This window comes from Pantherophis guttatus, chromosome 3 (assembly GCF_059756535.1).
Source record: "Pantherophis guttatus breed Tessera chromosome 3, ASM5975653v1, whole genome shotgun sequence".
In the NCBI taxonomy this organism is placed as follows: domain Eukaryota; kingdom Metazoa; phylum Chordata; class Lepidosauria; order Squamata; family Colubridae; genus Pantherophis; species Pantherophis guttatus.
In genome coordinates, this window is record NC_142065.1 from 205,070,063 (window position 1) to 205,090,948 (window position 20,886).

At 41.5% G+C, this 20,886-nt stretch overlaps 1 protein-coding gene across 1 annotated transcript in view; it reads left to right on the top strand.

The window, feature by feature from the left end:
* Positions 1-1,522: 1,522 nt before the first annotated feature.
* CCN4 (cellular communication network factor 4) overlaps positions 1,523-20,886 on the top strand; it is a 34,027-nt gene continuing 14,663 nt past the window's right edge. Inside the window, exon 1 of the mRNA XM_034434821.3 lies at positions 1,523-1,644. Within this exon, the coding sequence (XP_034290712.2) occupies positions 1,597-1,644 (48 nt within the window). The 5' untranslated portion in view covers positions 1,523-1,596. The remainder of the gene's footprint in view (positions 1,645-20,886) is intronic.

The following is a 20,886-nucleotide window of genomic DNA, read 5'->3' on the forward strand; positions in this document are numbered from 1 at the left end:
GGACCCAGTTTGTGGGGGCAATAAGATGACTTTGTATAAATATACAAAAATATGAAGGCTATTGCTTAACGCATTGTAAGCCGCCCTGAGTCTCCAGAGAAGGGCGGCATATAAATCAAATTAAAAAATAAAAATAATTTTTTTTAAAGCCTTAGTAAGACCACACTTAGAATATCACATCCAGTTTTGGTCACCATATTATAAAAAAGATGTAAAGACTCTGGAAAGAGTGCAACAAAGAGCAACAAAGATGATTCGTGGGCTGGAGGCTAAGACATATCAAGAACGGTTACAGGAATTGGGTTGGTCTAGTCTAGTGGGAAAGAAAGGACTAGGGGAGACACGATCACAATGTTCCAATATCCAACATACAAGAGGGAGTCAACCTATTCTCCAACGCACCAGAAGGAAAGACAAGAAACAATGGATCAAAACTAATCAAGGAGAGAAGCTACCTAGAACTAAGGAGAAATTTCCTAACAGTGAGAACAATTAATCAGCTTGCCTTCAGAAGTTGTGAATGCTCCATCACTGGAGGTTTTCAAAAATAGATAGGAAAACCATTTGACCAGGATGGTATAAGGTCTCCTGCCATGAGCAAAGGCTTGGACTAGAAGATCTCTAAGGTCCATTCTAACCCTATGATTCTATGTTCTAAGTCAGTGTTTCTCAACCTTGGAAGCTTGAAGATGGGTAGACTTCAACTCCCAGAATCCCCCAGCCAGCAGCACTGGCTGGGGGATTCTGGGAGTTGAAGTCCACCCATCTTCAAGCTTCCAAGGTTGAGAAACACTGTTCTAAGTGAAGGATATCCATAAGATATAATAAAACATTTCAAGAAGGGGGTTGATGATGCAATCAAAACTCCATTGTTGTTTTTTTAATGTATTTTGATGTGTACATACAAGTTTTATCGGAAGTCTTTGAAAAAAAACATTGCAGAAAAAGGCGGTGGCAAACCACATGTATCATGCCAAAAACATTGCTTGAAGACACAGGGAAGCTGGACTCGCCTTTAAACCAATTTTAAGTCAGATATTTAGACATTCTGGCAAGAGAAGGACCGGGATCTGTTCCTCTGGGGGCCCACCTTGGAAAAGATGATCCCTTTAGTTTTGCACTCACCCCTTCCTGAGAAAATTCTTTCATTTCCCTCCCATCCCAGCCCACCTAGTTTTCAGGAGCAAAGTCATAAATAAATATAATTATAGGCGAACCCTAAGCAGCAGGAGTGGGGTGTTAAAATTACAGCGTCTTGTGCTGATGATATGTGGTGAATTTTCCTTTAAGAAATTCCTGGCAGAAGGCAACACAGTGAGAAAGCTGGAGGTGGGGATGAGTCACCCAAATGAAAGGGAGAGAGAGAGGGGGAGGGAAGGAAAAAAAGGAGGCAGGAAAAGTTATTCCCGAAGAAAATATGCAGCCGTCCAACCTGACGTCAGATCTGTCTTTAATAAAGCTTCCCCAGAGTCAAGGAGAATCGACTCCCATCTCCTGTCAACTCAGCGGCTGGTAGCGGACTCCGCGAAGGGAGTTGGATGTTGTCTTCGTCAAAGAGCTGGGTTCAATCCATGTCTTTCACCCTGGCTTCCAGTGATGAGGTGGCTTCTGCCTTGGCTTCTAGTAACCAGCAGCATTTTGCAGGTAAGTACCCCACCCTGGTTTGACTTGGCAACTCAGGAGAAAGCTCATTATGAAAGATTGAAGAGGGGAGGGTTAAAAAGAAAAAAGGAACTCTCTCCAGGCACTTAGCTACTAACTGCAAGACTGAGGGAAGTTACAAAGAAGGGAAAGACATTACCGCTTTATAATGCCTTGGTAAGACACAGAGTGGAATATTGCATCCAGTTTTGGTTACTACCACAGTATAAAAAAAGATGTGGGGACTCTGGAAAGAGCGCAGAGAAGAGCAACAAAGATGATGACAGCGCTGGAGGCTAAAATGTATGAAGAACGGTTGCAGGAATTGGGTATGTCTTGTCTAGTGAAAGGAAGGACTAGGAGGAGATAATAGCAATGTTCCAATATTTGAGGGGCTTCCACAAAGAAGAAGGGATAGAATAGAATAGAATAGAATAGAATAGAATAGAATAGAATAGAATAGAATAGAATAGAATAGAATAGAATAGAATAGAATAGAATAGAATAGAATTCTTTATTGGCCAAGTGTGATTGGACACACAAGGAATTTGTCTTTGGTGCATACGCTCTCAGGGTACATAAAAGAAAAGATGCATTCGTCAAGAATCATAAGGTACAACACTTAATGATAGTCATAGGGAACAAATAAACAATCAAATCACATAAGGAAACAGTCAATATAAATCTTAAGGATACCAGCAACAAGGTTACAGTCATACAATCATAAGTGGGAGAAGATGGGTGATAGGAACAGTGAGAAGATTAATAGTAATGCAGCCTAATGTGAATAGTTTGACAGTGTTGAGGGAATTATTTGTTTAGCAGAGTGATGGCGTTTGGGAAAAAACTGTTCTTGTGTCTAGTTGTTCTGGTGTGTAGTGCTCTATAGTGTCGTTTTGAGGGTAGGAGTTGAAACAGTTTATGTCCAGGATGTGAGGGGTCTGTAAATATTTTCACAGCCCTCTTTTTGACTCATGCAGTATACAGGTCCTCAATGGAAAGCAGGTTGGTAGTAATTATTTTTTCAACCTATTCTCCAAAGCACTTGAAGGCAGGAGGCAAAACAGGATGGAAACTAATCAAGAAGAGAACTAATGTAGAACTAAGGAGAATTTTTCTGACAATGAGAATGAGAACAAAGAACCAGTGGAATGACTTGCCTTCAAGAAGTTGTGGGTGCTTCATCACGGAAGGATTTTTAAGAAGAGATCGGACAACCATTTGTCTGAAATGATACAGGGTCTCCCACTTGAGGAGGAGGTTGGACTAGAAGACCTCCAAGGTCCCTTCCAACTCTGTTATTCTGACTACTGAGAAGATGATCAGATGAAGGCTGGAGAAGTGAGGGAGACCTTGAAGTACAATGTCCATATGGAAGTGATCCGATTCTTTCACCCAGTTGGGCAACAGTAGATTTGAGTAAGGGGCTGGATGGGTTGGGGGGCAAGAACCTGGAGAACAGAATGAGTCTAGACACAAGGAACCACTCCGTCTTGATTACCCTAGGTAGAGCTTCTGATCTTGAAAATAAATGTGGGACTACTTGGCTGGGGAGGGGGGGAACCAAGGAAGAGAAGGACAAGAGGAGATATTTACAGAGAGATAGATCAGTATCTCAAAGAAGAGGGAAGTAATGGTATTCTATGATTGCGCGAGCTGCACTGGCTCCCTGTGGTCTTCCGGGTGCGCTTTAAGGTGTTGGTTCTCACCTTTAAAGTGCTCCATGGCTTAGGGCCAGGGTATCTACGAGACCGCCTGCTGCTACCGATAACCTCCCTCTGGCCAATACGCTCTCACAGAGAGGGCCTCCTTAGGGTGCTGTCGGTCAAGCAATGTCGGCTAGTGGCCCCCAGGGGGAGAGCCTTCTCTGTGGGGGCACCCGCCCTGTGGAATGAGCTACCTCCTGGAATACGACTGATCCCAGACCTCCGCATTTTCCGTAAGGCCCTGAAGATTTATTTATTCCAGCAAGTCGGCCTAGCCTATATGGTTTTTTAATGGGAATTTTTAAATTTTATAGACTTGGGGTTTTAAATTGGGAGGCCGATTGATTTAATTTATTTTAGCTATCTTAACTTTTGTATTGTATGTATTTTAATTTTGGCTGTCCACCGCCCTGAGTCCCTTTTGGGAGAAGGGCGGTATACAAATTCAAATAATAATAATAATAATAATAATAATAATAATAATAATAATAATAATAATAATAATAAGAAAAATAAAAATAAAAATAATAATTGGAATAATAATAATGGAAATTGTGCCAGAAGTTTGGATTTGAGTACAGCAAAAACCACTGGGAACATCAGGTTGAGAAAGTTTTAGAGAATGAAAACTCAAGATCTTGTGGGACTTTAGGATTCAGACTGACAGGCACTTGGTCCACAACACACCTGACATAACAATAGTTGAAAAGAAAAAAGTGTGGTTCATTGACATTGCAATACCTGGTGATGCACGGATTGAAGATAGGAGCAAGAAAAAATCACAAAGTACCGGGACTTACAAATTGAAGTTGAGCGACTGTGGAAAAAGAAATCGTGTGTTGTCCCGATTGTAATTGGAGCCCTTGGAGCAATACCCAAAGGGCTACCCCGCTATTTAGAAATTCTAAATTTGGCGGACTTGAACATTTTGACTCTACAAAAAACCACCTTACTCGGAACAGCTTACATCCTCCGACGATACCTTAACAGTTCCTAGGTCCTTGGTTAGGACTCGAGCTGCTGAGCTATTAACCAGCCTCAAAGGCTGTGAATCTCACTAAAGATTAAATAATAATAATAATAATAATAATAATAATAATAATAATAATAATAATAATAATAATAATAATGAATCAGTAACTTAGAAGATGCCACAGGCGGCAGTAATTCTCAGGATGAGGCACCTTGGAAAATGCAGGCTTGGGAGAATAAGATTGCTGCAAAGATAGCAGGACTGAGGCAAAGGATTTACCAGACAGTGCCCCAAAGGAGGACTGCATTTCCCATAAAATGCATGGACTTCCTGATTTCCTATAGGCTAATCCCAGCAGAGTTCCAGAACGCAACACTGGTTGAAAAGCTTGCATAAAGGAGATAAATGTTAAGAAAAATTAAGCAGAGGTTTCAGTGCTGAGGCTTTTAAATCAGAGGTTGTTTTGTTCAGAAGCTGAGTAGGTAGAGAGATGAGATTTATTAACTGCAGTATCCTGAATCTTTGGATATCATAATCATAAGTTTATTTGTCAAGCATATATAAGTTAACAGGTAAAAGTATAAACATAATTTGAATACATGAAAAGAGTAAGAGTAAAAAGGAATATTAAGACAGGGATGGTAGGCACGCTGGTGCACTTATGCACGCCCCTTACAGACCTTGTAGGAATGGGGTGAGGTCAACAGTAGACAGTCTAAGGTTAAAGTTTTGGGGGTTTGGGGAAGAAACTACAGAGTCAGGTAGTGCATTCCAGGCATTGACCACTCTGTTGCTGAAGTCATATTTTCTGCAATCGAGTTTGGAGCGGTTTACCTTGAGTTTTCTAGATGGCTATCAACCATTCATACAGATCAGCCTACATGGAAGGTTCAAATTATAAAATCAGGAAGGAAGGAAGGAAGGAAGGAAGGAAGGAAGGAAGGAAGGAAGGAAGGAAGGAAGGAAGGAAGGAAGGAAGGAAGGAAGGAAGGAAGGAAGGAAGGAAGGAAGGAAAGAAGATAGAATCAGTCCGAATTAATTCACTGCAGGATTAATTCATGATTCTGATCTACTTGTCGGACCAGACAAGATGTACCAAGCATGAGTGCTAGCTCTCTCTTTATGATAAAGTTACAGTAATAGCATCTTGCAAGTCTGAAAGCATTTCTCCCCATCCTCACCTTCACTTTCCAGAAAATTAAAGGTGAAGGTTTCCCTGTCCAGTTGTGTCCAGCTCTAGGGATGGTACTCATCTCCATTTCTTGGCCAAGGGAGCTAGCATTGTCCGGAGACATCTTCCATGGTCATGTGGCCAGCATGGCTATATGCCAGAGGTTCATGGAACGCTGTTCTTGCCAAAGTGGTACCTATTCATCTACTCTCATTTACATGTTTTCGAACTGCTAGGTGGACAGGAGCTGGGACAAGAACTAGGAGTTCACTCTGTTGCGTGGTGCTTGGTCTCAAACCCCGGGCTGTCAGCTTTCCAGCTGATAAGCTCCATGTCTTTAATGGCTGAGTCATTGCACCCCTTCCAGAAAATTAGGTAAAGGTAAAGGTTCCCCTTGCACATATGTGCCAGTCGTTCCTGCCTCTAGGGGGTGGTGCTCATCTCCGTTTCAAAGCCGAAGAGCCAGTGCTGTCCGAAGACATCTCCGTGGTCATGTGGCCGGCATGACTAAATGCCAACGGTGCACAGAACACTGTTACCTTCCCACTAAAGGTGGTCCCTGTTTTTCTACTTGCATTTTTTACTTGCTTTCAAACTGCTAGGTTGGCAGAAGCTGGGACAAGTAATGGGAGCTCACCCCATTACGCGGCACCAGGGATTCAAACCGCTGAAAATTAGGGAGGGTCAATTCTAAGATGCTCCCCTCACCCCTTTTCCTTCTGTGGGCTGAGATACCTTTTCTCTGAAGGTTGTCTATTCTGCAACTCTTTCTCCTGTCGCACGAGGTTATTTCCACATGCTATTACGACCGTGGTGGCCCAGTGCAGTTTGGTATATTGATGCTTTTCCACTTTTTACATTTGAGAGAGAGAGAGAGAGAGAGAGAGAGAGAATGACCTACTCAAAGTTATCCACCCTGCTTCTATGTTTTTTTCAAGGGCTGGGATCTGTTTTTCCGGCTTATAGCCTCAACCATTGGCCTGTTCTCCTCATCCTTGCACTCACACAGAGTAAAATCACCGGGTTGATGGCATAAGAAAAACATATATTAGAGAGATAAAATGCCTGAATTCTCTTCGCCTCTTGTCTGCATGGCTATAATTGTTTTGCTTTGAATTCCTTAGCAAACCAATGATTTGTATGTTTAAAATGGGCCTCCACAGGGCTTTCTCTATGTTTGCACTCTCTGATTATAACTTGGTCTGTGATTTTTATGACCACTTTGGACTTTCTGCAAAGTGCTTCTAGAAAAGTGGCACAATTGACTTGCACCTCCTGTTAGGAAGATCAATTCCTCTTCCACTCAAGGGTGAAGGTGGACCTTCCATGATCAAGGGAGAAATGCACAATTGTGCTCATGTTCGGCAAATGCATGTGACACTGTGATTCTCCTGGTCTTTTGGGTTTGATTGTCTTCATCACAAGTTAAAGCAGGTGCACCTGCTTTAACTTGTGGTACAAATCCGGTCCATTTGATTAATGATAGTCCAAAGATTCCTGCAAGTCTTGAGAATGAGTTACTCAGTACCCTGGATAAGCTCATTGCATGAACAGAATTATAAAGCTGGAAAGAGCCTTTGAGATTATCATGTCCAATCCTCTGCTCACTGCAGAAATCTAGACTACAGCATCCCTGAGAGATAAATGATAGAGATGATAGATAGATAGATAGATAGATAGATAGATAGATAGATAGATAGATAGATAGATAGATAGATAGAGATAGATAGATGATAGATGATAGATGATAGATAGGTAGAGATAGAGATAGATAGATAGATAGATAGATAGATAGAGAGAGAGAGAGAGAGAGAGAGATATGATAGATGATAGAGAGAGAGAGAGAGATGATAGATGATAGATGATTAGAAAAATGTCAGTTACGATCACACAGTTTGCCCATAAGCACCAAACCGAGAACTTCAGCCAGAAGATGACGAATGTGATTTCGTCGAAACGTCTCTACTACCCTTTTAGGTATATGTTTACAATTATACGGGAAGAAACCCGAGATATTAACTGTACACACATATATACCCGTGAAAACTTACATAAACATATATATATATATATATATATATATATATATATATATATATATATAAATGAGAGAGAGAGAGAGAGAGAGAGAGATGACAGATAGATATAAAGATAGATAGATATAGATATAGATAGATAGATAGATATGATAGATGATAGATATAGAGATAGAAAGATAAATAGATAGATATGATAGATGATAGATGACGATAGATGATATATATAGAGAGAGATAGGTAGATAGATATGATAGATGATAGATAGATAGATTATAGATAGATATAGAGATAGGTAGATGATAGAAGATAGGTAGAGATAGAGATAGATAGATAGAGAGATAGAGAGATATGATAGATGATAGAGAGAGATGATAGATTATATATATATATATATATATATATATATATATATATATATATATATATATATATAGAGAGAGAGAGAGAGAGAGAGAGAGAGAGAGAGAGAGAGAGAGAGAGAGAGAGAGAGAGATGATAGATATAGAGATAGATATGATAGATGATAGATAGAGATAGAGATAGATAGATAAATAGATAGATATGATAGATGATAGATGATAGATGATGATAGATGATAGATATAGAGATAGATAGATAGATATGATAAATAGATAGATTATAGATAGATATAGAGATAGATAGATAGATAGATATGATAGATGATAGATGATAGATAGATATAGAGATAGATAGATATGATAGATGATAGATAGATATAGATATAGAGATAGATATGATAGATATGATAGATGATAGATGATTGATAGATATAGAGATAGATAGATAGATAGATAGATAGATAGATAGATAGATAGATAGATAGATAGATAGATAGATAGAGATAGATAGATAGATAGAGACAGACAGACAGACAGACAGACAGATAGCTGGGACCATGTCTACCTCTTTCCTTTTACATTATCTCTACTATTGAATTGTTCTTCCTTTCAGGAAACTTTTCCTAATTTTTAACTAAAACATACTTTCCAGTCACTTGGCTCTATATTCCATATTCAGCACTATGGAATGTTAAAGAACAAATCTCCAATTTTCTCCATTCAAAATACTTGAAAAGTGCTCTCGTATCCCTGCCCCCAGCTCAAGTTGCCTTTGGGTGAATTCATCCAGCTGGATATCCCAAAGGTGGTTTTTCAAAAAGGCAACCAGACTTTCTGATTTTTCCTTGAAGCTGTTTCACTTCTCATCCAAGAAGCTTCTTCAGTTCTGACTAAATGGTGGAGGATGGAAGGATTTAAGTATTCTTTGCAGTCATCTGGTCGTTAGCACTCTCTCTGAGAGTCGTTGAGGACAGTTGGAGGTTTATCTGTGCCCACAGAATCATCTGAATAGTGCAAATGGATATGGAACCTTGTTGGAACTGTTGAAAGGACTGTGTTGTAAACAGGAGATAGGTAATGTCGTATCCCTTCCCCTCTGTTGAGAGAGGGTTGTTCAATCTTAATGTAGATGGCCAGAACCGTGACCTGGATGACCTAGAACAGGAGTGGGCAACTATGGCCCTTTTATGACTTGTGGACTTCAACTCCCAGAATTCCTGAGCCAGCCATGTTAGCTCAGGAATTCTGGGAATTGAAGTCCACAAGTCATAAAAGGGCCATAGTTGCCCACCTCTGACCTAGAAGCTCCGCAGACATCCAGCTGGAGAGACATTCTTCTCTCACAGACTTTCCTACTTCCCCTGAACTGATGGAGAAGTAATCTTACATAGATGATAACATGCGATCCCGATCCTACTCTTGTGGTTGTGTGGAGTGGATGGTGTCCATCTCCTAGAGACTCCCTATAAAGTCTGAAGATCTGTAGGACACAGGCTCCTATCTGTATAGATGTAGGCACAAAGGTGTGTAAACTCTGTTGGTTGTACAGACCAAACAATGTAGGCTGGTGACCCCCAGGGGGAGGGCCTTCTCTGTGAGGGCACCTACCCTCTGGAATCAGTTGCCCCCAGAGATAAGGAGAATCCAAGACCTCAGTGCCTTCCGCCGTGCCCTTAAAACCCACTTTTTCCAGCAAGCCAGGCTGTCTTAAGAAGAAATTTTTAAATTTTTTAAAATGTTTTAATTGGTTTGTGATTTTTAAATTTTTGGGCCAAATTTATATATATATTAATTGTTCTTAATATTTGTAGTTCATGTTCTTAATTCTGGCTGTGCACCGTCCTGAGTCCTTAGGGAGAAGGGCGGTATATAAATTGAAAAATAAAATAAAAATAAATAAATAAACAACACTGAGCAACGTTTCTAAGATGGCTTAATGTCTCCAACCATTACATGGAAGATCTTTGGAGCCAGTTCGTTTTAGTGGTTAAGGCACCAGGCTGGAAGCTAGGAGATGGTGAGTTCTAGTCCCGTTTTAAGCATACAAGCTGGTTGTATGATTTTGGGCCAATCACCAGGAGATGATGAGTTCTAGTAACCCCTAAGCATGCAATCTGGCTGGTTGACTTTGGGCCAATCACCAGGAGACGCTGATTTCTAGTCCCGCCTTAGCCATGAGAGTTTAGACAAATGGAGTTATACTTCTTCATATACATAATCAGTGGTGGGATTCAGCCGGTTCGCACCACTTCGGGAGAACCGGTTGTTAACTTTCTGAGCAGTTTGGTGAACTGGTTGTTGGAAGAAATCATTAGGGCAGAGAACTGGTTGTTAAATTATTTGAATCCCACCACTGTATATAATGTTGCCCTGCCTACTTTGCAATAATCAACCCTCCCAAAAAATTATTAGGAGTAGCCCCTATCTGGAAAAACAAATAAACAACCCCTCTCCCAAACCTTTATATCTGCCCTATTCTTTTTATATGGGCTACGGTTGTAAAAAAAAATTCAGTTTAGGGATACATTTGATTATAGATCGAACCTGTAAATTCCATCGACTCATTCACTCAATCCTCAGATTGTTGAATGTCCATTTCCAGATCAAATCGATGATTCAGATTGACTCAGCTCTATTCAGCAATATGAACTGGCATTTGAAGCTAAACATTTCAGAAAATTTTTTTTTTTTGCTTTGAAACAAGAGAAATTGACTTTCCAGAATGGCACGATGCTGTGAATCCAATCAAGGCTCATTTATATCCATTTCAATTTTTTGCAAGCCATTTCTCCAAATGAAATCACATCTAATTTGAACAAAAGAATAGTCCATGTTCTGGGCTAGAGAAAGCCACTTGAACGTCTACATAGTGCTAAAACTCTCAGTTCTGTAACTTTAACTGGGTGACATGATAGAATAGAATAACAGAGTTGGAAGGGACCTTGGAGGTCTTCTAGTCCAACCCCCTACTCAGGCAGGAAACCTTATACCACTTCAGGCAAATGGTTATCCAACCTCTTCTTAAAAACTCCCAGTGTTGGAGCATTCACAACTTCTGGAGGCAAGTTGTTCTACTGATGAATTGTTCTAACTGTCAGGAAATTTCTCCTTAGTTCTAGGTTGCTTCTCTCCTTGATTAGTTTCCACCCATTGCTTCTTGTCCTGCCTTCGGGTGCTTTGGAGAATAGCTTGACTCCCTCTTCTTTGTGGCAACCCCTGAGATACTGGAACACTGCTATCATGTCTCCCCTAGTCCTTCTTTTCTTTAAACTAGATATACCAATTCCTGCAACCGTTCTTCATATGCTTTAGCCTCCAGTCCCCTAATCATCCTGGTTGCTCTTCTCTGCACTCTTTCTAGAGTCTCAACATCTTTTTTTACATCGTGGTAACCAAAACTGGATGCAGTATTTCAAGTGTGGCCTTACCAAGGCATTGCAAAGTGGTATTAACACTTCACATGATCTTGATTCTATCCCTCTGTTTATGCAGCCTAGAACCGTGTTGGCTTTTTTGGCTTACAACATATTTTTTTTTAAAAAAATCTCTCTCTCTCACACACACACACAAGTTAAATGATTAGAACAGCCACAAAACAGCGGAAAAAAGAGCATTAAAAGCAATATGTTCTAAGAAGCTAGGATGAGAAACAAGTTCAGAATTCCAGCCAGGCTAAAATATGGGACGTGATTTCATACCCGAGATTTATGATTTGATACAATTTACGGTTTAGTCAACCCAGCGAGCAAGCTGATTCTTGCAAAAATAAAAACAAAATTCCCAGATGAAATGGCTCCCAGCCTGCAGGACCCCAGTGATTTAAGCAAACCAAACAATTCCAACCGAAAATATGCAATAAAATCAAGCTGAAACATAAATGAACCAAGGCCCCAGATCTTTCACCTAAAGATTTTAAGGGTTAAGTGCAGTTTTGAGCACCCACACCCAATTGTGCATGAGCCTAAACAGGTAGTCCTTACAACCTGAACGGACTCACAACCGTTCATTTAATAGCAATAGCAATAGCACTTAGATTTATATACCGCTTCACAGTGCTTTGCCGCCCTCTCTAAGCGGTTTACAGAGTCAGCCTGTTGCCCCCGACAATCTGGGTCCTCATTTTACGGACTTCCGAAGGATGGAAGGCTGAGTCAACCTTAAACCGGTCAGGATTGAACTCTTGGCAGTGAGCAGAGTCAGCCTGCAATACTGCATTCTGACCACTGCTCCACCAGGGCTCTTAAGGACAGTTCAAAGTTATAAATGCCTCAGAAAATGTCACTTCCAACCCGTATTTGCACCTACAACTGTCACAAATTGTGGCATCAACCTCCTGCTTACACATTCACAATTCAGGTCCTTTGACACCAACTCACACTTATGACCAGTTGCAGTGGGTCATCCTGCAATCACACGATTGTGATTTGTGAGGGGTTTTTTTGCCATTTTCCAGCACTTAGTCTTATATACCTTATATACTTAGACATATATTAGCCTGACTAGGTGGCTCAGTGGCTAAGACACTGAGCTTGTCGATCAGAAAGGTTGGCAGTTCGGCGGTTCGAATCCCTAGTACAGGTCTCCTATGTGAGCAGGGGGTTGGACTAGATGACCGCCAAGGTCCCTTCCTACTCTGTTACTGTTGTTGTTTCCTGACCACTTCATAGTGCTTTACAACCCTCTTTAAGCAGTTTACAGAGTTCATCCAAAAGAGTCAGCATATTGCCTCCAACAATCTGGATCCTCATTTTATCGACCTTGGAAGGATGGAAAGCTGAGTCAACCTTGAGCCCGTCAGGATCGAACTGCTATCCGTGGGCAGAGTTGAGCCTGCAATACTGCATTCTAACCACTGAGCCGCCACGATTCTTGGCGGTGCAGGGGTGGCCAAAAGTAACCATTGAGAAAGCTGGATTCATTTAATAACGGTGTGATTTGCTTAATGACTGCGATGACTTTAGGACCATTGTAAAAATGGTGGTAAAATTGGGTCTGAGCACAGGATGATTCCACTTATGACGGCAACAATTTATAGTGGAAATTCCATTCCCAATTGTGATAAGGAAGTTGAGGATTGCCGGTATGTTGTAATTGTTTTGTTGATGATGATGGAGATGGCAAAGAGGAAGGAGGAAATGGCATGGCTGAGTCAAAACAAAAACTTGCATTAAAAAGTCCCTCTCTCTAGTATAAAAAAAGATGTGGAGGCTCTAGAAAGGGTGCAGAGAAGAGCAAGAAAGATGATTAGGGGGCTGGAGGATAAAACGTATGAAGAATGGTTGCAGGAACTGAGTATGTCTAGTCTGATGAAAAGAAGGACTAGGGGTGACATGATAGCAGTGTTCCAATATCTCAGGGGCTGCCACAAAGAAGAGGGAGTCAAGCTATTCTCCAAAGCACCCGAAGGCAGGACAAGAAGCAATGGGTGGAAACTAATCAAGGAGAGAAGCAACTTAGAACTAAGGAGAAATTTTCTGACAGTGAGAACAATTAATCATTGGAACAACTTGCCTCCAGAAGCTATGAATGCTCCAACACCGGAAGTTTTTAAGAAGAGAATGGACAACCATTTGTCTGAAATGGTCTAATGTTTCCTGCCTGAGTAGGGGGTTGGACTAGAAGACCTCTAAGGTCCCTTCCAACTCTGTTATTCTATTATTTTGTTATTTGGTTAAACATTCAGACTTTTTTTCTCCCCTCCCAAAACAGTTCTCTGAGATTTGTTGGGTGGAACATGTGAGCTTGTAAATGTAAAACCCTGTTATTAAGCTGCAGCTGTCTCTTCTGCCAGAATTGAGAAGACTTCCATTTAAAAAAAAAAATATTAAAGTTCTTAATAAGCCTGGTAAAAAAGAATACAAACTAAAAAGGGAAAAAGGGAAAAAGAAAAGCGCAGAAAGAGAAAAGTAGAAGGGAAGAGAAAAGGGCAACAAGGCAATACTGAGGAAGGGGTTTCTATCTTTCATCACTGCAATGATGAGCTAATATACAAAATTTTTACTCTCTTGTAAAGTTACACGCCTAGCTTTTATCTATATGGAATCCATGAATTATCATCTTTTAGAATGGAATGGAATGGAATGGAATGGAATAGAATAGAATAGAATAGAATAGAATAGAATAGAATAGAATAGAATAGAATAGAATAGAATAGAATAGAATAGAATAGAATAGAATTCTTTATTGGCCAAGTGTGATTGGACACACAAGGAATTTGTCTTGGTGCATACGCTCTCAGGATACATAAAAGAAAAGATACATTCATCAAGAATCATAAGGTACAACACTTAATGAAAGTCATAGGGAACAAATAAGCAATCAGGAAACAATATCAATATAAATCGTAAGGCTCCAAGTTACAGCAATTTTTAGTCTGTTTACAAAAATAAAAGCCCACTTATTTCTGTTACTATCAGAAATAATAACAATAAACAAAGTTTATTTTATAATAATAAACACTAATATTCAGAATCAGAACAGAATGCAATCAATCAGAATAGAGAATAGAGAACCCTCTGAGTTGGAGTTGGAACCCTCTGCTCAGACAGGAAACCTTATACCATTTCAGACAAATGGTTATCCAATCTCTTAATTATAACTTAATTATATAAATAGCATATAATATATACATTATATAAATAGTCTATAAAGTTCTATGACACCATACAGGCGTTTATGGGGTTAAAATATTCAAGTTGGTTGGATCATTGTGGCAAAAATCGGATGTTCTGTTTGTAAAACTTGACATTGTTTGGATTGCCACAATGATGCAATCAACCAGAATAGAGCAGGAAGGGACCTTGGAGGTCTTCTAGTCCAACCCCCTGCTCAAGCAAGAGACCCTATACCCATGATGGCGAACCTGTGGCATGCGGAACCATGTCGCCTGGCACGCCGGCTCAGCTCTCAGCCTCTCTAGAAGACTCTGGAGGCTGGGGACAGCAAAAAAGTCACTTCCTGCCTAACCGAAAGTTGGAAAACGGGCTCTTTCGGGCCTCCGGAGGACCTCCGAAGGGGTGGGGAAGACTGTTTTTGCCCTCCCCAGATGCATAGAGAGGATCTGGAGCCAGGTGAGAAAGAAAAACAAGCCTACTGGGCCATCACTTGCCAGGAGCGGGGATCGCGTGCGCATGCGCGGGGCAGGGCACATAGAATTATGGGTGTGGGCACACACGCACGCGAACCTCCCCCGCCCCCCTTCCTGGCACGCGATGGCAAAAAGGTTAGCCATCACTGCCCTATACCATTACAGATAGGTAGCAGTCCAGTCTTCTCTTAAAAACCTCCAGCAATGGAGCATCCACAAGTTCTGAAGGCAAGCTGTTCCACCAGTTAATTGTCCCCACTGTGACTCTGAGGAATTCTTCCATCCTCCACCATTCCATCAGAACTGAAGAAACTTCTTGGATGAGAAGTGAAACATCTTTGAGGAAAAAAACAAGCCCGGCTTGCTGGAAAAAGAAAGTTTTAAGGGCGCAGTGGAAGGCACCGAGTTCTTGGATTCTCCTTATCTCTGGGGGCAGCTGATTCCAGAGGGTGGGTGCCCCCACAGAGAAGGCCCTCCCCCTGGGGGTCACCAGCCTACATTGTTTGGCTGATGGCACCCCGAGGAGGCCCTCTCTGTGGGAGCGCACAGGTCGATGGGAGGACGTCGGTAGCAGCAGGCGGTCTTGAAGATAAGTAGGTCCTGTGCCATGGAGCGCTTTAAAGGTGGTAACCAAAACCTTGAAGCGCACCCGGAAGACCACTGGGAGCCAGTGCAGCTCACGCAGGAGAGGTGTTATGTGGGAGTGCCATGCAGCTCCCGTAACTACCCGCGCGGCCGCATTCTGGACCAGTTGGAGCCTCCGGGTGCTCTTCAAGGGGAGCCCCATGTAGAGAGCGTTACAGTAGTCCAGGCGAGAGGTGAAGAGGGCGTGAGTGACTGTGCACAAGGAATCCCGATCAAGAAAGGGCCGTAACTGGCGGATCAGGCGAACCTGACAAAAGGTTCCCAAAACCTTTGGGACAGGCACTTCTAAAGTATTGTGGGGCAAACAAAGGCCTTAACCAAGTCTAGTTTCACATCCTCAACCCTGACAGGATTTCAAACAGCGATCTTCACCAGACAGAGACTTCAAAGAAAAACAAAAAAACACACCCTCAGATCTTAAGACTCAGACTGTGGTGGGGTGAGTAATCAGGAATGAGAACAATGCAAATGAAGACATTGTGATTAAATACATGTCTCTGTAGGGACAGAGAATTAGGCTGGGTGTGGGAGATGTTTGAACTCACCAAACCAATGAGGCAGGGAGTCAGACCACAGTCAACGTCTGATGTTCCATTTTGTGCCATTCCTTGTGAGCCTGAGAAGACCATCATGACCAATTCTGAGATTCTCTGGACAAGTCCCATGGCAAGGTTTTTCAGAAGTGGTTTGTCCATGCCTGCTTCCTAGGGATGGAAAAGAGTGACTAGTCTGAGATCACCCCACTGGCTTTGTGTCTAAAGCAGGATTAGAACTCACTGTCTCCTAGTGATTGTCTCAAAGTCATCCAGTTGTCTTTCATGCCTAAAGCAGGATTAGAACTCACCATCTCCTGTTGATTGGCCCAAAGACACCCAGCCAGCTTTTATGCCTAAGGGGAAACTAAAACTCACAGTCTCCTTGTGATTGGCTCCAAGTCACCCATCTGTCTTTCATGATTAAGGCATGACAGTTAGAAATTACTAACTTTAGTAATTAATTACTACACCAAACTGACTCTTAAAAAAAGAAAAGTTTCCCTCCCCCTCCCCCCCCAAAAAATATCAGAATAACAAAGTTGGAAGGGACTTTGGAGGTCTTCTAGTCCAACCCCGAGCTCAAGGCAGGAGATCCTATATCATGTCAAATAGTTGTTCAATTTCTTCTTGAGTTTATCTAGCATTTGCCAAGGAGCACCACAGGAGCACATTTACTTTAGTGTAAAGTAAAGTTAATAGAATTTTTGCAAGTCTGATGGACAAAACTCCCTCTTTTTTCTTTTGAGAAGTTCAGGAGTGAGAACAATCAACCCATGGAACAGAAATTGCCTTCAGACGTTGTGGGAGCTTCATCACTGGAGGCTTTCAAGAAGAGACCGGACAGCCATCTGTCAGAAATAGTGTAGGGTCTCCTGCTTGGGTGGGGGGTTGGACTAGATGACTTACAAGGTCCCTTCCAACAGATTAACAATCTGTTTAAAAAAATAATAAGTTTCCCTTCTGAGTCTCTTGCTCTGCCATGGAATATGCTGCCTCTTAGCTGACAGTTCCAGGGGTGAAATTCAGGTTCTGACAGGTTCTGGAGAACCAGTAGCGGAAATTTTGAGCAGTTCAGAGAACTGGCAAATACAACCTCTGGCTGGCCCCAGAGTGGGGAGGGAATGGAGATTTTGCAATATCCTTCCCCTGCCATGCCCACCAAGCCACGGCCACGAAGCCATGCCCACCAAGCCACGCCCACAGAACTGGTAGTAAAAAAAAAATGAATTCCACCACTGGACACTTCCCTAGGGAGCATTTTTCCCCTGGTCCTCCAAGGTTATTCTCACCTATCTCTTACACCCCAGTCTGTAAAAGGAAGCAAAAATCCAAGCCAACGCCAGCTGTATCCATTTCCGGAGTTCAAAATGTTTTTGCAGAAAATAAAAATGTGTTTATCTCTGTAGCAGTTCATTGATTTCATAAATGCAACACACTGTAGTTTTTTTTTTATACAGAGAATAAAGGTAAAAAACGATATATGCAGTGTTATCTTCATTTTAGATGTCGAAAGGTTTTTGTGGCTCCCGGTGTTTTCTTTTCTGTGGGAAATGGATCCAAATGGCTCTTTTGAGTGTTTAAGGTTGCTGACTCCTGTTTTAGAGAGCCGTTGAGGCTACCTGGAGGTTTATCTGTGTCCTCAGGGTCACCTGAGTGGGGAAAATTGGTGTGGAGCCTTCTTGGAACTGTTGAAAGGACTGTGTTGTAGACTGGAGATAGATGATGTCATATCCCTCGCCCTCTGCTGAGGCCTGTTCAATTTTGACATAGATGGCCTCTTTGATCTCTCTTTCAAACTAGTGGTCCTCCTTGTCCAAAATGTGGACTTGGCTGTCTTCAAAAGAGTGGCCTGTATCTTTTAAATGCAGACGGATTGCTGAATCTTGTCCTGATGGGTTCATTTTCCTCTTGTTGTGCCATGCGTTTATGAAGTTATGAAGTTTATGGAAAGAATGCAAATGACCAGCTGTCTGCAAGGACTATAAACCCTTCCATACCACACCATCCAGTCAGAGCTGAAGAAGCTTCTTGGATGAGAATCGAAAGGTCTTCAAAGAAAATCCAAAAGTCCAGTTGCCTCTTGAAAAAAAACTCCTTTGGGATATGAAGGCTTAGGGTGTTAGGTGGTTTTGAACTGTTCCAGGACAGTAATACTGATATAGTCAGCATGTTCATCCTAGCAAGTATTTCGGGGATAACAGAAGTTACATTAAGCAGGATGATGTTGCCAAATGGAAATGGATACAGCTGGTGTTGGCTTGGATTTTTGCTTCCTTTTACAGACTGGGGTGTAAGAGATAGGTGAGAATAACCTTGGAGGACCAGGGGAAAAATGCTCCCTAGGAAAGTATCCAGTGGTGGAATTCAATTTGTTTTACTACCAGTTCTGTGGGCGTGGCTTGGTGGGCATGGCTTGGTGGCCGTGGCTTGGTGGGCATGGCAGGGGAAGGATACTGAAAAATCTCCATTCCCTCCCCACTCTTCAAAGTAAAACCAGCAAGTCCAATTGCCTCTTGAAAAAGCACCTTTGGGACAACCATGACCTGGATGACTGAGAATCTCCATAGACTAAGCCTTCACAATTTTATATTTTTCTACGCTGTAATGTTTACAATATAGCTATTGCATTATAACTGTGGGGACTGGAGAAAGTGTACAGCGAAAATGTACTTTTGAGATCTTTGCACACTCTGATTTCAAGATAAAAGGTCAAGGGTACATACTTAAATCAGAGCCTCTTGGATCTCACAAGTAAACTTGGTTTGATTCTTGTTTCAATGCTGCCCCCTGATGTTTTGATGTTAGATTACAAATAAGTGGAGAGGCTGTGTTACCAGTAACTGGATTTTAATTGTGAAATTCAACTGGTGATAAACCCTTAGTCTATCTTCTCACACATCCTTCTTTGAAATGTATTCTAGCAGAATAACAGAGTTGGAAGGAACCTTAGAGGTCTTCTAGTCCAACCCCTACTCAAGCAGGAGATCTAAACCATTTCAGACAAATGGTTGTCCAATCACGTCTTAAAAACCTCCAGTATTGGAGCATCCTCAACTTCCGGAGGAAAACTGGTCCATTGATTAATTGTTCTAACTGTCAGGATTTTAATTCTAATTCATTTTGGCACGATCCACTATTCAGGAAGTTGGCTGAGAAGTCTAAATGAGCTAAAAAAGATGTAGAGACTCTAGAAAGAGTGCAGAGAAGAGCAACAAAGATGATTAGGGGACTGGAGGCTAAAAAATATGAAGAATGGTTGTAGGAACTGGGTATGTCTAGTTTAATGAAAAGAAGGACTAGGGGAGACATGATAGCAGTCTTCCAATATCTCAGGAGCTGCCCCAAAGAAGAGGGAGTCAAGCTATTCTCCAAAGCACCTGAGGGCAGGACAAGAAGCAATGGATGGGAACTAATCAAGGAGAGAAGCAATTTAGAACTAAGGAGAAACTTCCTGACAGTTAGAACAATTAATCAGTGGAACAACTTGCCTCCAGAAGTTTTGAATGCTCCAACACTGGAAGTTTTTAAGAAGAAGTTAGATAACCATTTGTCTGAAGTGGTGTAGGGTTTCCTGCCTAAGCAGGGGGTTGGACTAGAAGACCTCCAAGGTCCCTTCCAACTCTGTTATTCTATTCCATTCTATTCTAAGTTCCTCAGAGACGGTTAGCATCCTTATCTGAGTCTAAGTAGCAAAATGAAATGATGTACAAATGTTGAGGACAATAAATGAAGCTCTATATACATTCTCAATGAAGATATCGACAGATTATAATATGATTTGCTTATTTATTGACATCAGAAGTTTGATTAGATTTGATTATGTCAAACATGACATTAATCTAACCTCGAGTTGTTTTTGACTTCTAGTGACCACAAAGATAGATTTTCTTAGGATAACATAATAACAGAGTTGGAAGGGACCTTGGAGGTCTTCTAGTCCAACCCCCTGCTTAGGCAGGAAACCCTATATCATTTCAGACAAATGGTTGTCCAATTTCTTCTTAAAAACCTCCAGTGTTGGAGCATCTACAACTTCTGGAGGCAAGTTGTTCCACTGATTAATTGTTCTAATTGTCAGGAAATTTCTCCTTAGCACTAGGTTGATTCTCTCTTTAATTATGACCTGTCCCTAATCTGGTATCCCAAAAATGCACTCATGACCACTTTAACCGAGAAATCAGGAGCCTGTAACTTCCAGATGTTGATAATTGAACACCAGATCTACAACGATGGTGCAAATCATGTGCAACAATTTGTGGAAGTGAACATTAGACTTTGAAGAAACAGGATAGGAAAAGTATTGATGCTTTTGAACTTTGACGTTGGAGAAGACTCCCGAGAATACAGTGGATAGCCAAGAAGAAAATCTGTGGATCATCCAACAGACAACACCAAAATTCTCATTTCAGGAACAAATGGCATTGAAACTTATGTCAATGGAAACACTCTTTCCATTGTTTTTCAACCTTGGCAGCTTTAAGAAGTGTGGGTGTCAACTCCCAAAATACCCCAGCCAGCACTTTGGCTAGGGAATTCTGGGATTTGGAGTCCACACATCTCAGTGTCACTAAACTGAGAAACACTGTTCCAGGGGTGAAATGCTCCCGGTTCGGACCGGATTCGCATCGATAGCGATAGTGGTGGATGGTTTGAAGAACCAACAGCAAAAATCCTTGCGCCCCCCCACCCCTCTCTCTCCTTCCTCTCTCTCCTCTCTCTGTCTTTGTCT